Raw genomic sequence first — 15178 nt, 5'->3', positions numbered from 1 at the left:
ATGAAATATTAAAAGCATAAGTAGCTCGGGTTTAAACCCCGCAAAGCATAGTTCATCCCGATACGTTAGTCGAACTGAGAGATAGCCATCCAATGCTTAGCTCAGGCATACGTTGTAATCACTCCGTGATATAACACATAGGCCTTAAACGTGACAAATCGGGATAATGCCTACAAAGAGCCCTACTTCGAGTATGTAACTTTAACAACTCAAGTGATGAGATTGCTTTAGCAAAAATAAAGGAAGTCCATCATACTTAGAAGAAGGAAGAAACATTCATTCAAAAAAAAATGAAAATGAATGAAAATGACAAGTGCAATAACCGAGCTAAACAGCTTGGGAAAGGTTCCACCATCATAGGGAACAACCGCCCTATTGAAAACTTGTGAAAGACCGGGTTTACGGCACCCGCAAGCCACAGAAGCCCAGAGAAACGCCACCTCAAGAATCCGCTTCCTCATCCTCTAGAGAATCGGGCTCCTCTTCTTCCGCTTGGTCCGCTGTCTCAGGAGGTAGACCCTTCATAGTAATGCCATCGAAGTTGAGCCCGGAGAACTTCTTCCGGACCAGCCACTGGCAGAGCTTAAACCCTGAGCGGTATGAACCTGAACCATACTCCGCCTAGAGGTCATGAAATTCCTGGGAGTCTTTAAAATCCCAGACCGCTTTCACTCGCCGAGCCTCCACCATCTGATCGAAGTTTCTGGTCCAGTTCAGAAGAGTGGACTCCAAGTTCTGCACCTACTACCTGAGGAGCTCCCTCTCCCCCGCCATCCTCGATGATTCCTCTCTGTAGCGTGCACTCTCTTTAGTAAGCCGAGCGATTTGAGCTTCCTGGTCATGGACGAGTAGCTCCTGAGACTCATTCCCCTTGCGGGTGTGATGGAGCTCGTCCCGGATCCGGTCGAGCTCGACCTGGAGCTTCTGGTGGGTAGCACGCTAGTCGAGAGCGTCGGCGTGATGGATGTGCATCTAGAAAGCCATGGCATGAATGGCAGAATTGACCTATTGGCAAGAAAGAAAGATCAGAAGACAACAAAAAAGGGCAAAACAAGAGAGGAAGAGGGAAAAAGGTCACTTACCACCATACAGTAAGCGGAGGCAAATGCGGATAGATCCCCGGGCTCCATGTTTCCCCATTGAGCGATTTCATCATTGGTAACTGCCTTCCGGCTCCTCCGGTGGGCTACCAGATAATCATTTACCCCTTCCCAGTTTCCCACTGGGAATCGGGGGTAAGGATGGGGCTGAAGGGGGTTGAAGGATACCTCCCCTGGCTAGGGGAGTTCGCTTCCCCCTGGGTTAGTCCAACTAGTCCCCTCAGGAGGGGGCACCGGAACCTCGAGTGAAGGAGAGGGAAGGACCGACTCGGTTGACCTGAACTCATTGCTTCCCGAAGGCGGGGTTCGGTTGGGGTAAGTCGTCTTTGCTTGGCGTCTCTAGCTACCCGAGAGAAGGCAGCGCGAATCAGCACTAGACATGTTGGCTGCCACAAGACCACAAGATATTAGTCCAACAATAAACAAAATACATGTGTACACAAGTCACAAGGCGCTATGCGACCTAAAAGACTGACCTACCCGAGCTTAAGCCTGCCTGCACGAGCATCTCCTCGGCTAAGTAGTCTGAGCAGTGGAAGCCTACCGATGCCCAGGACAGCATCGTTTTCTGAGTCTCAAGGTCCTGCTCGGCCCCGGGGTCCTGGATAGTGCCCCTCCAAGCAGTGGGAAAGGGCCACCCCTTAGGATTACAGACCACAAAGTAGTCCTACTTCCAGGCGGGAATCTTATTCGGCAGCTCGTATAAGAACTTATAGCCACGACGGGGGGAAAGGTAATAAAAGCGCCTCTCTGGGGAACCCCAGGAGCAGCATTCTTTATAGAAAGGATAGAAGCAAAAATATCAAGATCTAAAGGAAGACAGTACTCGTAACACAAAGATATAGTCCCAACCATGTTTCGAATGGTGCTGAGATGAAGTTGGTCAATGGTGACATTAAAATGATTTAGCGCCTCCACTATCAAGGAGTGCAGGGGGAGACGCAAGCCAGCCTCGAGCTGTTCCTGAAAGATTACTATGTCATTGGAACCATGCTCCCAAGGGAAGTTGCTAGTAGGGAGGCTATAAACCAGGTCCCCAGGGAGACAAAAGTGGCGAATCAGAGACCTGAATCTCTCCATTATCATTAAGGAAGGGCCAAAGGTATCAGGCTCCCTTCCCCTAGAAGTAGATGCCATATCGCCAGAGGCTTCCCGAGCCTTCGGGATACACTCCCAGGCTCCCCCCGATCTCAAGGGAGCATCATCATCCTGGCTATCGCCCTTGTGATAGGCATGACGTGGGTACCCAGACATGGCTGACAGCGATTGGGACTCACCAGAGTAAGATGGAACGGAGTAGACTGTGGAACTCGAGTAAGCTAGGTGAAGTATGCGACTTCAGAATCCAATGGATGGCGTGGAAGAAGGTAGGGCCTGAGGGGGGACCCTATTTATAGCCCCCGCCCTTTCAAATTGACAGCCCGGATCAAAGCAGATCCAACGGTCCACAGATTTCCAAACTGCACGCCTTCTGAAAACCAAAGGCGATTAGCGGCACATCTTCCACGATTGAGGTAGACACAGCCACATGACGTTCAGAATCAAAGGCCACCTTAGCATGTTTTCAGAATCTGAAAAGTCAGGGAAGATAAAAGATCTCTTGATTCCCGCGAATGCATTTAATGAGGGTAGTTAATCAAGTTTGAATTTCGGTCAAATCAGCCCATCGCACTTCAAAAACTCCCCGCGCTAAGGTGATGCCCTTAGCCCGAGGAGTGGGGGGCAATTGATGAAGGTGATTTGACCCGATCTATGAAACGGCAACACGTGGACACTGACCTAACGTAAGCGACAGATCAGCATTGTGGCCCGGTACAGCTAAGTAATGGGTCCCTAAAGCAGCTCACCATGACGTAAGCTCCAGGTTCCCCGAGCTACCCCCAAATAGATATTCCAAGGCAACTTCAGCTCACAAGCTAAGAAAACCAGCTCACCCGAACTCCCAAGCAGACAAGTCATCCCGAGGACTAATTTTACTTAGGGTACTCTTGAAGTATTCCGAGCTCGTTACAAAGTAGCTCGCGAGTGGGTCGCATGAGCATTCCACAGGAAGCTTCTACCTAACAGGCCGTACCAATCAGACTGCACCATATCCCCTACTGATGGCACAATCTCTGTCCTTTCGGCAGTCTGCGCTCACATCTCTCAGTAGGTGGCGGTGTGCCTGTCACTTTGGAGACATGTCACTCGCCCGGGTAAGGAGTACATCACAACGGCCACCTACGCAGCCTTAGCAGGTAACGGCTGTAGTAGGGGGCCCAGTATGAGGCTCAGGAATCCGCCATGTCGGCCTACCTAGCCAAGGTAAGGGAACTCCTACCCAGCTTCTAGTCTTGGTACCTCCAACAAATTTTGAGATCGAAAAACACCAAGGGCAATGCTCTCTCTAGGTTAGCTAGTGCAATTGACTCGCCGATGAGGACGGTCTACATAAAAGACTTACCCAGCTCATCCATAGAAAGGGCAGTGGAAGAGGTTATCCGAGTGATGACAGTAGAACCGAGCTGGATAGACCCGCTCGTTGACTACCTACGAAAGGGATATTGCCAAAGGAGCGCAACGCAGCTCAAGGAATAGAGCGATAGGCAGCTCACTACATGATCGTGGGCGAGTAGCTTTATAGAAGATCTTTTACACTACCCTACTGTGCTGCTCGTGCTTAGTTGAAGCAGACTAGGTACTATGTGAAATTCATGAAGTACTTTGTGGAGGACACTTGGGGGGAAGAGCCCTTGCTCAAAAGGCTTTATGACAAGGATACTACTGGCCTACAATGATGGTAAACGCAATCGAGCTGGTAAAGAAGTGCGACAACTGCTAGTGACATGCCAACATTTTACACCAACTAGCAGCCAACCTGAAATACTTAACCAACCCGTGTCCATTTGCACAGTGGGGGGTCAACATATTAGAACCCTTTTAGCCAGCAACCAAACAAAGGAGACTTTTAGTGGTAGCAGTCAAGTACTTCGCGAAACGGGTAGAGGTCGCGCCAGTAGTGACGATCATAGCTCAGAACGTGCAAAATTTCTTTTCGAAGAGCATCATTTGTAAATTTGGGTTACCTAGGATCTTGATCTCAGACAATAGAAAACAATTTAAGGACATTAAGTTTTAGAACTAGTGCATAGAAATGCACATAAGGTAAAACTTCACCTTGATCGCCCATCTCCAGTCTAATGGTGAGGCCGCTAACAAAGCAATCCTCCGTGGCCTTAAAGCTCGACTTTCCTGAGCTAAAGGTTTGTGGGTGGATGAGCTGCCCAGTTTGTTATGAGCCTACCGAACAACCATTAAAACGATGATAGGTGAAACACCTTTCAACCTGACGTACGAGCAAAGGCTGTGATACCGATAGAGATAGAAGTGCCAACCTCGAGGTCCGAGACATTCGACAACGAAGCTAACGAGAAAGATCTATGAAATAACCTTGACCAAGTATAAGATGTTAGAGATCTAGCCTACATTTGGACCCTGGCATACCAACACCGAGTGGCTCAGTACTATAACGCCTGAGTCAAGAAATGCCAATTCAGAATTGGCGACTTTGTACTCAGAAAAGTTATGGTACCTGAGTTCAGTGTGGAAAAGAAAGGGTCAAACTGGTAAGGCCCTTACAAAGTCTCCAAGGTGGTAGGTGGAAATGTGTATGAACTTGAAACACTGGAGGGGAAGGTGGTACCCTGTGCGTGGAACATAGACAACTTGAAAAGGTACTACCTTTGAAAAAAAGTGTTCTAAGCCACATTCGTGAACTTGTGAAATTTTGCTAAGGCATCTAGGCCGACCTCTCAACAACTCGGCCAAGAGAAGAAAAAAGATAAGTTCCAAGCTACAACTACAAATTTATGAAAATTATCCAAGGCATTTGGGCCAACCTCTCCATAACCCAGCCAAAAGGAAATCTAAAAGGAAGGTTTTCGCATTAAGGCATCTAACTAACTTAGTGATAATTTGACCGGTCTAAGAAACGGATAAGCAGAAAGAAGCTTCACTCAGACAGCGACCGAGGTACATGTAAAAAGAAAACAACTTAGCATCAATGAGTTCAAATATTTAGGGCACCTAGGCCTAAGAAATCAACTTATAGAAGCACACAAGATCCCAAAGACACTAGAAGAAGAGAAATCATCAGACAAGTTGTCCTACTTCTCATCGCCACCCTACACCATTTGCCTCTTCACCCTCCTCGGGAGTCAAGGGCTCCCTATCGACTTGCACGGCGAGTTCATCAGGCACGTCGTTCACAGAGAGGGTGCCAAAGTTGAAGTTGGGGTGCAACATCTTCAAATAGCGGTGGCAGAGCTTAAAGCCCTTCTTCATCGAAGGGATAGCATTCTCCACCTTTTCTTTTACGTACTAAAGAGATTCACGGAAATGACTAACGATTGCCACCTCAACTCAATGAATGTCCTTGACATATTTGGTCCGCCTCTCTTCCAGTTGGAGCTCCTGGGCGGCGATAGTCTCTCAGGCCTCATCTAGCTCACTCTACATCTTCTCACTCAGCTCACAGGACCGCTGACAGTCCTCCTTGATGCTGAGCTAGATCCCACACATCTAGAACTACAGTGTGTCGATACTAGCCTACTGCTCGCCCCTCTCCTAGCCCGTGGTGACTTGATCCAACAAGACCTGCCCTATGGTGTTCACTTACCAAAAGGAAGAAAGGCATGATCAGAAGTGAATCACAAAAGAAAAAGATAGGAACTTTGGAAGAAAACAAACCAGAATAATGCAGTGAGTCAACCGAGCTCTGGCATCAAATGGTTCAAATTGCGGTGATACCATGTCCTCAGGAAGCAACATGCCCCTCGCCATCCAAAGAGCTATGTAGGGATCAGTCACACGATCAAGCATAGAGACGTCAACATGAGGAATGAAATGAGGAATATCCGAGGTGTACGGACCAGCCTCACATTCCCTTTAGCCGACCTGAGGTTGAGAGATGACAGGACCCATAGAGTATTGATCGGTACTCATGGGGTTGCCACCTACCTCAAGGTTGATGACAAGAGGAGCATATGACTGTGACCTTACCTCGGCATTAGTCGAGGTCCCCTCCAATGATGAGCGGCGATCAGCCCTTCACTTCTTCCTCAAAGCCTTCTTCTTGGAAGCTGCCAAAATCGACTCCATGCTCGCCATGTCTATAAAAGGAGAAAGAAAGGTTAGTCGAGCTAAAAATCAATAGAACAAAAAGCAAGAAACTTGGAGATTGATCTACCTATGTGACTCAAGCCGGCCTGTATAAGCGTGGGCTTGGCCAAAATGGTTTTTACTTTAACCTTCTAGTGGACAAAATCCTGAACCGTAGCATGCATCTCATCGATGAACCCTTCACTAAAATCCCGACAATCACTATGCCAAGCAGTACTCATGCCCCAGCCACCGCTGTTAGAGAGGAAGAAATACCTGCTCTTCTAGTCTTTAATTTTATTCGGAAACTTGTTTAACACCTTGTATTCGCCATGAAAGGGGAGATAAAAATAGAAAGGGATGTGGGGGACTTTCTTCATGGTACACAAACAAAAGAAGATATCCAGATTTAAAGGGAAATTGTGGTGGTGACATAAACAAATCAGCCCTACCATGGTTCGAACTGCATTAGGGTGAAGCTGACCTAAAGAGATGCCATAATACCTCAACACCAAGAGAATGAAAGTTTGTAGGGCAAATTGGAGACCGGCGACCAGCGCCTCCTTAATGACATAGATAGCATATCGGCCATGACTATAGGGGTATTTGTGAGGGCCAAGCTAGATACAATCATATTTAGTAGGGATTTGGTAAATGTTTTACAACTCTACAATGTGCTCCCCATAAAGCGTAGTTGGAACAAAAATAGACTCTACTAGTTGGACTTCTTCCCTCATCCCTACCAGATATTCAGAATAGAACTCCCCCTGAGAATCCTCTTCAGAGGAACTCCCCTCCTTGTCCCACCCATGGTCGGGTGACCTACTTCCTAAGGGATTGGAAGACGGAAAAAGAACAGAGAAGACTGGGATCCACCGACTGACAGTACTTCGATAGACAAACTGAGAATAGCACTTCGACTGCAACCTCCTTAGATTGGACACCACCCAAAAAATCCAAAAACAATGTAAGTGGGGACCCATATTTATAATTCACTAGGCAAAAGAACGAACGACAGAGATACATCGACAGTGGGTCAATAGTTGGAACAAAGGTACTATGTGCAGACAATTTTGAATTCAAAATTTTGCACACCCACTAAGTGCGCACTCTTACCGAATTTGAAATTTGAGTGTGCTCCGCCTTGATCCCGCCCAATCTCTGACCATATCAATAGAGCGAACTAGTCAGACCAATTACCTTACCAAGAGCTACTCCCTTCACTGAGCTGACGTAGGCTTGGTAGTGGGGGGCAATTGATGAGGGGTAATTTGGTCCTTTGAAATCACATCATGACATGTGGCCTACAAGCGACTCCTCAGTGTTGAGTAAGCAAACTAGCTCGGAAAGTTAGCCTATAGCAGCCTAGGCCGACCTCCACCTCGGTCAGGCCGAGCTGACAGGTCTCCCGGTTTATAGCGGCCTACCTCAAAGATAGGCCAAACTGTAAGAACCTATGGCGATCTGCGAGGTGAGCCCGCTAACTTGTCCCGATGATACATTACCAGCCTGAGATCTCCACAACATTAATGCCTCAACCGTTTGGTTGGCCTACCACACCACATGCCACTGAGTTACTTGGGCAGATCGTAACCCCTAGTTGGACTTCTTCCCTCATCCCTACTAGAGATTCAGAATAGAACTCCCCCTGAGAATCCTCTCCTAAGGAACTCCCCTCCTTGCCCCACCCATGGTCAGGTGACCTACTTCCTAAGGGATTGGAAGACTTTGGTAAAGGTAGACTACTCAATGGAAAAAGAACAGAGAAGACTGGGATCCACCGACTGACAATACTTTGATAGACAAACTGAGAATAGCACTTCGACTGCAACCTCCTCAGATCGGACACCACACCAAAAAACTCCAAAAACAATGTAAGTGGGGACCCATATTTATAATTCACTAGGCAAAAGAACGAACGACAGAGATACATCGACAGCGGGTCAATAGTTGGAACAAAGGTACTGCGCGCAGACAATTTCGAATTCGAAATTTTGCACGCCCACTAAGTGCGCGCTTTTGCCAAATTTAATATTTGAGTGTGTTTCTTACGAATTTGAAATTTGAAATCCACCTTGATCCCGCCCAACCTCTGACCAGATCAATAGAGCGAACTAGTCAGACCAATTACCTTACCAAGAGCTACTCCCTTCACTGAGCTGACGTAGGCTTGGGAGTGGGGGGCAATTGATGAGGGGTAATTTGGTCCTTTGAAATAACACCGTGACATGTGGCCTACAAGCGACACCTCAGTGCTGAGTAAGAAAACTAGCTTGGCAAGTTAGCCTATAGCACCTCACCCAGGCCGACCTCCACCTCGGTCAGGCCGAGCTGATAGGTCTCCCGGTTTATAGCGGCCTATCTCAAAGACAGGCCAAACTGTAAGAACCTATGGCAACCTACGAGGTGAGCCCGCTAACTTGTCCCGATGATACATTACCAGACTGAGATCTCCAAAACATTAATGTCCCAACCGTTTGGCCAGCCTACCACACCACATGCCTCAGAGTTACTTGGGTAGATCGTAACCCCTACACAGATGTTTTAAAAGAATAACTCCAAGTTTTTTTTTTGGAAATATATGGTAGATATTGTAAATGAAGAATCCATGCCCTTTAGGAGCAGAGCTGTTTTAGAAACCACATGGGAATTTTCTATTAACACATGCAGGTTCAATATTCTCATAACTAAGTGTCTCTTGGAAGCATTACAGCTTGCCTTCTCCCAAGGTTAATTTGACTCTTAGGGGGCGTCCTTTTTTCAGATTTTGAGAAGGGGCAAAGTTGGTCAATGGGATTTTGGTTCCCATTAACCAAGAATCCCATGTTCTTTTTTCAAATTTATGTGGGGACCATGGAAAGTTTATTTTCATGGGTACCTCCTAGGTGGGTTCCTACCTAGGGGGAAGTTGCCAACACTAGAGTGGGACAAAAATGCCCCTTTTGATAATAAATTTGTATGGCTAAAATGGTCATTGTTTTATTTACATGAAAAATAAAAGAACATGGGAAAATGCACTTACCCCGGTAAGTGTTTCCTAGGAAAAACTTACCCAGGTAATTGTGTTTACCCGAATAAATAACTTACCGAAAAGCGGCCTAAGGGTTTTCTCGTTTTTTGGGTTTTGAGAGGGGGAAAGTTGATCAATGCGATTTACGTTCCCATTGACCGAGTGATACCTATATCCTAGGTGAGTAAATAACTTCCAATTTGGGGAAAAGATGCCAATACTTGGATGGGACAAAAATCACACTTTAATAATAAATTTTATGGCTAAAATGGTCATTGTCTAATTTATCTGGGAAAAAAATAACATGGGAAAGTAACTTTCTAAAAAGCGAAAAGGGCCTCAAGGTTAACAATTGCATGTATAGGGGATCGTAACACCTTGTTAGAAAAGCAAAGGTTTTGGAATCTCGTTAGACATATCTTCGATAACCCTACGACTTCATGACTCACAAAAGGTGTTGCTTCCTAAGCTCTTTCGGTTAGGGGTGACAATTTTTAACCCAACCTGCTGAACCCACCCAACCAACTCAGTATCTAACCCACCCAGCCTGCCCATTTACTTGGAGGGTTGTGTGATAAACCCATCACCCAACCCAATGGGTTGGGTTTTGGATAACCATTGAGTTAACCATTATAGATATAAGTATTAATTCCTTAGGATTTTTTTAATTTTCTTCATTTAAATTAAATAATTTATAATTAATGTAATAATTTTCTATTAATTATTGACTAAACTTAGTTTTGTCTTGAATCAATACACTTCACCCAACATAAATCCAAATTAATTTGACTCGAGTTCAAACCAATTCAACGCTGTCTGACCCGATCCAATATATACTAATCCGGGTCGACCTGAATCCAAAATATACCCAGGTGAGATGGTTCGGGGCCACTTGCTCTATCCTATTTGGGGCGTCCGGTCCAACCAATATTCACACATTTCGACTCGAATCAGTACAAGTCGATCCAGGTCGACCCATATCCGAAAAGATTTTGGGCAGGATGATTCAACCTCTACATGCTTCGCCCAATCTGGACTATCCATTTGACCAACATCCACACAACCCGACCCAAATCCGAACCAACCCGATTTTGTTATATTGGCACGGTTCGGGTCAGCCGGTATGGTCCCGAACCCGTGCACAAACCTTATATGGTCCCCTCCAAGTCAATCCACCAATGACTAAACCAGTCCGTTCGGTTCGACTAGACTGATCCAGATCTAAACAATTCAACCACCCTTGAACCTAAGTGGTTTAAGTTGGTCTGACCGGTTTGAATCCAAGTGGTTAGGTCAAATCCGAAATTTGAACATCGTCAAATGGATTCGCTGCTTGTGTAAAAATAACAAGCATGTAATGTGATTTGAACCTTCACCACTTATGTAAATAGTAACTATAATAACCACCAAACTACAACTAACTTATTTGTTAAGAGAGAGAGAGTTTGTTTTTTAAGTCCATAAATATAAGATTAATGGGTTTGGGCAGGTTGGATTGGGTTAAAGCGGGTTTGGGTTGAACCCAACCCAATTAATTTTATATAATTGGGTCATTAATGGGTTGACGGGTTAGATGGATTGGATTGAAACTCAACCCAACCCAACCCACCCAATTGCCACCCCTACTGTAAAGTGCAGTAGACCCATGTGGTGGTGTTTGTGTATAGACTGGCTACAACCGGATCCCATGGTGATGGGACTTTACGAGATTTGGGCCCATAGTCGTTGTGGGGCAACAGTATCAATGTGCTATAATCTACAAGATAAGAAGCTGCAAATCCAACCATAGGTGAACAATGGCAATAATTAAAAAGAAAATACAGATTTAGATCTAATAACAAATGGAAATGGAAGATTTGCTATTGAATGGTATTTCCAATTTCCGTGGGGAGAAATTCTCCTTGCTCATATACAGAATGTAAATTTACAATGTTGGAATGTCAACAATATAATTTGGAAAAATAGGGAGACTGATTTTAATCTCAATCCCCCTCCTCAACTTCAATTGCAACGTCTTTCGTTTCACCAAAAGCTACAAAATTGGAGAGTTTGGATTTAATGCTGGCCCATCCCCCATTAGTTTTGATTGAAGAATCTTTCTATTGGATCCGAAGCTGCATAGCCCTTTGATCTTATGGGCATGCTCGTGGCTCGTGGGCTTGTGGCATAGAATGACAACCGAAGGAGCTTCTATGCATTGATTCATTTTTCCATGGCTAACCTTTCTGAAGATGTTGTGTTACTCTTCTAACAAGGCATTCAAAAGATGGATGAAAGTGTCTTCCTTGCAAGGAATCGTTAGCCCACCCATTGGATGATCAAACCCGAATTCTTCCTCGGCCTGACCTAACAATTCTTGGAATGAGGAATGATTCAAGTAGGATACTGGAATAACAAACCTCCTCTTTTCTGCTTCTCCTACATAAACTGCCAAATGACCCTTGGGAACATTGGCCGTTGTTGACCAAAGCGATTGGTTCCTCCCTCCTGAAAGAGAGCGGCGAAGAATCTCCTTTGTGTGAAGCAAACCAGGCAATCGGAAACCCATGATTTTCAAGGTTACTTGTTGAAAGAAGGATTCACAAGATATTGATCTCGGAAGTTGTTATATGAAACACAAGATGTTGATCTCGGAAAGAAAGATGCACTTTCCCTTTGCTTGTGTATACTTATATATAGAGAGAAAGGTAGACCAAGGAAATGGTGTGGGCAAGTAGGAGAGCCCACATTATTCATATTAGGGCTTTCTGAGGGACATGCTACATGTGAAACCACATGATTTTGCCTTTTAACTCGTTTCCAGAGATTTGTTGAGAGTGAATACACTGTGGCTTTAACTTACCAATACATCATTTCATGCCCCCACTGAACCCACTTGAGTAGACAACTGATTGTATATCTTCAATCAGTTGTATTTCCAAATAGTGCATTCATGGTTTCTTGCATTCATATAAGTTGAGAGCAAACCACCTGCTCCTGCTTATGACTCTCAAATACAATGAACTGATACATATAGACATATAGTCTTCATGATGACATCACATTAGTGTCCCACATGCACATTTCAGTGTGTATTGGGAACATCTTTCATATTTATCATGGAAAATGTTTGTGGGGTGCTGATGTGAATTCCTCCATGATAACCAAATTGCAGCTGATCAAAATTAAAAAAGGGATTATATATCCATATAAAAATCTTTGAAGTACGGATACACATCATGCAGAATTCTGAATTCCAGCACCCCCCCCTACAACTAGCCCTCTTCCTCTTATAAACCACATTCTGTCCGTAAATTTGTCATCAATTTACGGTCAGGATGCATTCCCCCTGTATTTTGGGCCTAGAAAATTTTGATATGGGCTGATTAGTACTTCTCCCTATAAAAATTAGAGAGAATAAGGGTTCTACCCAGGGTCAGAATTTATAAACTGAAAGTACTATAGAGTAGGTGCTAACTCGAAAATGATACTAATTCACGGGCGAGCATTGATACATGAAATATATACATTGTGACCTTTTGAATATGTATAGCTCTGCGATAAAATAGAAAGAGATAATAGTCGTACATACAAAGACTTGCCTCGAAGTTTGGCCTACAAAGATAAGACAGCACGACCAGCCCACGGTTGCTGATAATTGACTGGGGCGGCAAAGCCATGTGAAACCATAACGTCATGAGCCTTGTCCCTCCTTGTGTCCCATCCCAATGTAATTACTCTGTTTTCAATCTTCACACTTATCATCATCTTTTATTCACAAAGTTATTGTCCATATATATATGTAGAGGCCACACTCAACATCTATCGATCTCATCATTCCACATTTACACAAATCACAATCTCCAATATTCTCAGAATTCTCCTTCTCTCAATCCTTTTGTTGTTTGATTTCTTATTCTTGCAATATAATTGTGCATATAAGCCATGGCTATACGCTTGCCTGGATTTGTTCATGCCAAGATGATTCTTCGACGTTCTTTTCTTACTGCAATTCAATCAACTTCTGCAGCAACAGACGTCCCCAAAGGCCACCTGGCTGTTTATATTGGAGAGACGACCCAGAAGAAACGGTTCGTGGTTCCCATATCCTTTTTGAACCACCCTTCATTCCAATCCTTGCTTACTCGCGCTGAAGAAGAGTTCGGATTTGATCATCCAATGGGTGCTCTGACAATCCCTTGCCAAGAAGAAGCCTTCATTCGTCTCACATCCTGTTTGAACGGTTCTTGAGAACTATTTAAGGATCAAGGAAGACAGCTAAAACTGAAGTCCGGCCAAGAAATGGCCAATTACATGTAAATATATATATATATTTTTCTTCTTGTAAAAGAGAGTTGAGGAAGAAAAAAAAGGAGATTTCTTCCTCTATATATATGAACAATTTTCAATACAAAATTTTCTTCTCATCAATGATTTGAATTCTACAGGAATAATCTAATTCTAATTTCTCTTACTTCTTTTCTTCTTTTCAATGGTTTAATTAATTCCAATTTTACATTTTTTAAATTTGATTTGCGGGATCCCACTTCACAATTCCAACTAATGTGATTTATATCACTCATAATAATCACTTCAAGAGAAGATGTACCAAGTAAAATGTATATAAAAAAAAATGAGGAAAATGGTGAAAACATCCTCTGAAGCGAAACAAGGATATTACGTACCATCGATATACAGGGGTTGTGAAGAGAGTCTCAGTAGTTAACTAGTTATGTAACTCCAGCCAGGTTAATCCTCTATGTTGATTTCAGATTCAAATTAAGCTATTAATTGCTTAATTGCTATTAAATGCTATTAAATGTTGATTCCAGGTTAATCTTTTACAGGGGTTGTGAATGATAAGTGATGAAGGATGATTTGACCCGATCTATGAAATGGCGACACGTGGACACTAATCCGATGTAAGCGACAGTTCAGCATTGTGGCTCGGTACAGCTAAATAACGGGTCCCTAAAGTAGCTCGCCACGACGTAAGCTCCGGGTTTCCCGAGCTACGCCCAAAGGGATATTCTGAGGCAACTTCAGCTCGCAAGCTAAGAAAACCAGGTCACCCGAACTCTCAAGCAGACAAATCGTCCCGAGGACTAATTCTACTAAGGGTACTCTTGAAGTATTCCGAGCTCGGTACAAAGTAGCTCACGAGTGGGTCGCACAAGCATTCCATAGGAAGCTTCTATCTGATAGGCCGTACCAATCAGACTGCGCCATATCCCCTACTGACGGTGCAGTCCCTGTCCTTTCGGCAGCCTGCGCCTACGTCTCTCAGTAGGTGGAGGCATGCCTGTCACTTTGGAGACGTGTCACTCGCCCGGGTAAGGAGTATGTCACAACAGCCACCTGCGCCTACGTCTCTCAGTAGGTGGAGGCATGCCTGTCACTTTGGAGACGTGTCACTCGCCCGGGTAAGGAGTATGTCACAACAGCCTGAAGGGTTGAGAGATCCATCACATGGACGCCCAAAGATTGCGGAATAAGGGGCGAATTTCAAAAATTTTTCTCTCCCTTCAACTGGGAATCACATTCCCTATTTAGAAAATCACATTTTCAAGGATAAATCTTGAACCTTAAACTGAACCAGATCTGAACCAAAAGGAATGGGAGAGAATGATACCTGATACGGAGAAGCAATATCTCCCAACGAAGGTGTTCACGCCCAAGGAAGGATCCAAAGACTGCTCCCACTGAAAATGGCACAGTGCAGGATGGAGTAGAATCAGCAGTGTTCTTCCCCAAGAACTCTGTCCTTCGCTAGAAACAGCAGGATGGAACGTGAGCACAGCTTCCTTTTCAATCCTTTCTCCAAGAATTGATGTCAAGATCCAATATTGACTTCTCCCACAGTTGGAGATCGAACTGAGAAACAGGGCGGCAAGAGCAGGGAGGCGGCAAGAGAGTATTTGCAGGGTGCAGAATTCTCTCTTCTTGATTT

The 15178-nt window shown here is 44.6% G+C and overlaps 1 protein-coding gene across 1 annotated transcript; it reads left to right on the top strand.

Annotated features, from left to right (window-relative positions):
• Positions 1 to 12992: 12992 nt before the first annotated feature.
• LOC148849007 (auxin-induced protein X15-like) lies at positions 12993 to 13659 on the top strand. Its single transcript, XM_088952569.1, has one exon. It carries the CDS (start codon positions 13174 to 13176, stop codon positions 13477 to 13479), a length of 306 nt encoding a protein of 101 aa, XP_088808695.1. The 5' UTR covers positions 12993 to 13173; the 3' UTR covers positions 13480 to 13659.
• The last annotated feature ends 1519 nt before the right edge of the window (positions 13660 to 15178 follow it).

This window comes from Nelumbo lutea, chromosome 6, assembly GCF_056320005.1.
Source record: "Nelumbo lutea isolate HS-2025 chromosome 6, American lotus-T2T, whole genome shotgun sequence".
Taxonomy (NCBI): domain Eukaryota; kingdom Viridiplantae; phylum Streptophyta; class Magnoliopsida; order Proteales; family Nelumbonaceae; genus Nelumbo; species Nelumbo lutea.
The sequence above is the reverse complement of the archived record's forward strand: the minus strand, read 5'-3'. Positions and strand labels throughout refer to the sequence as shown.

Coding starts and splice junctions, on each gene's coding strand:
- LOC148849007 (XM_088952569.1), top strand. CDS start 13,174: ATGGCTATACGCTTGCCTGGATTTGTTCATGCCAAGATGATTCTTCGA.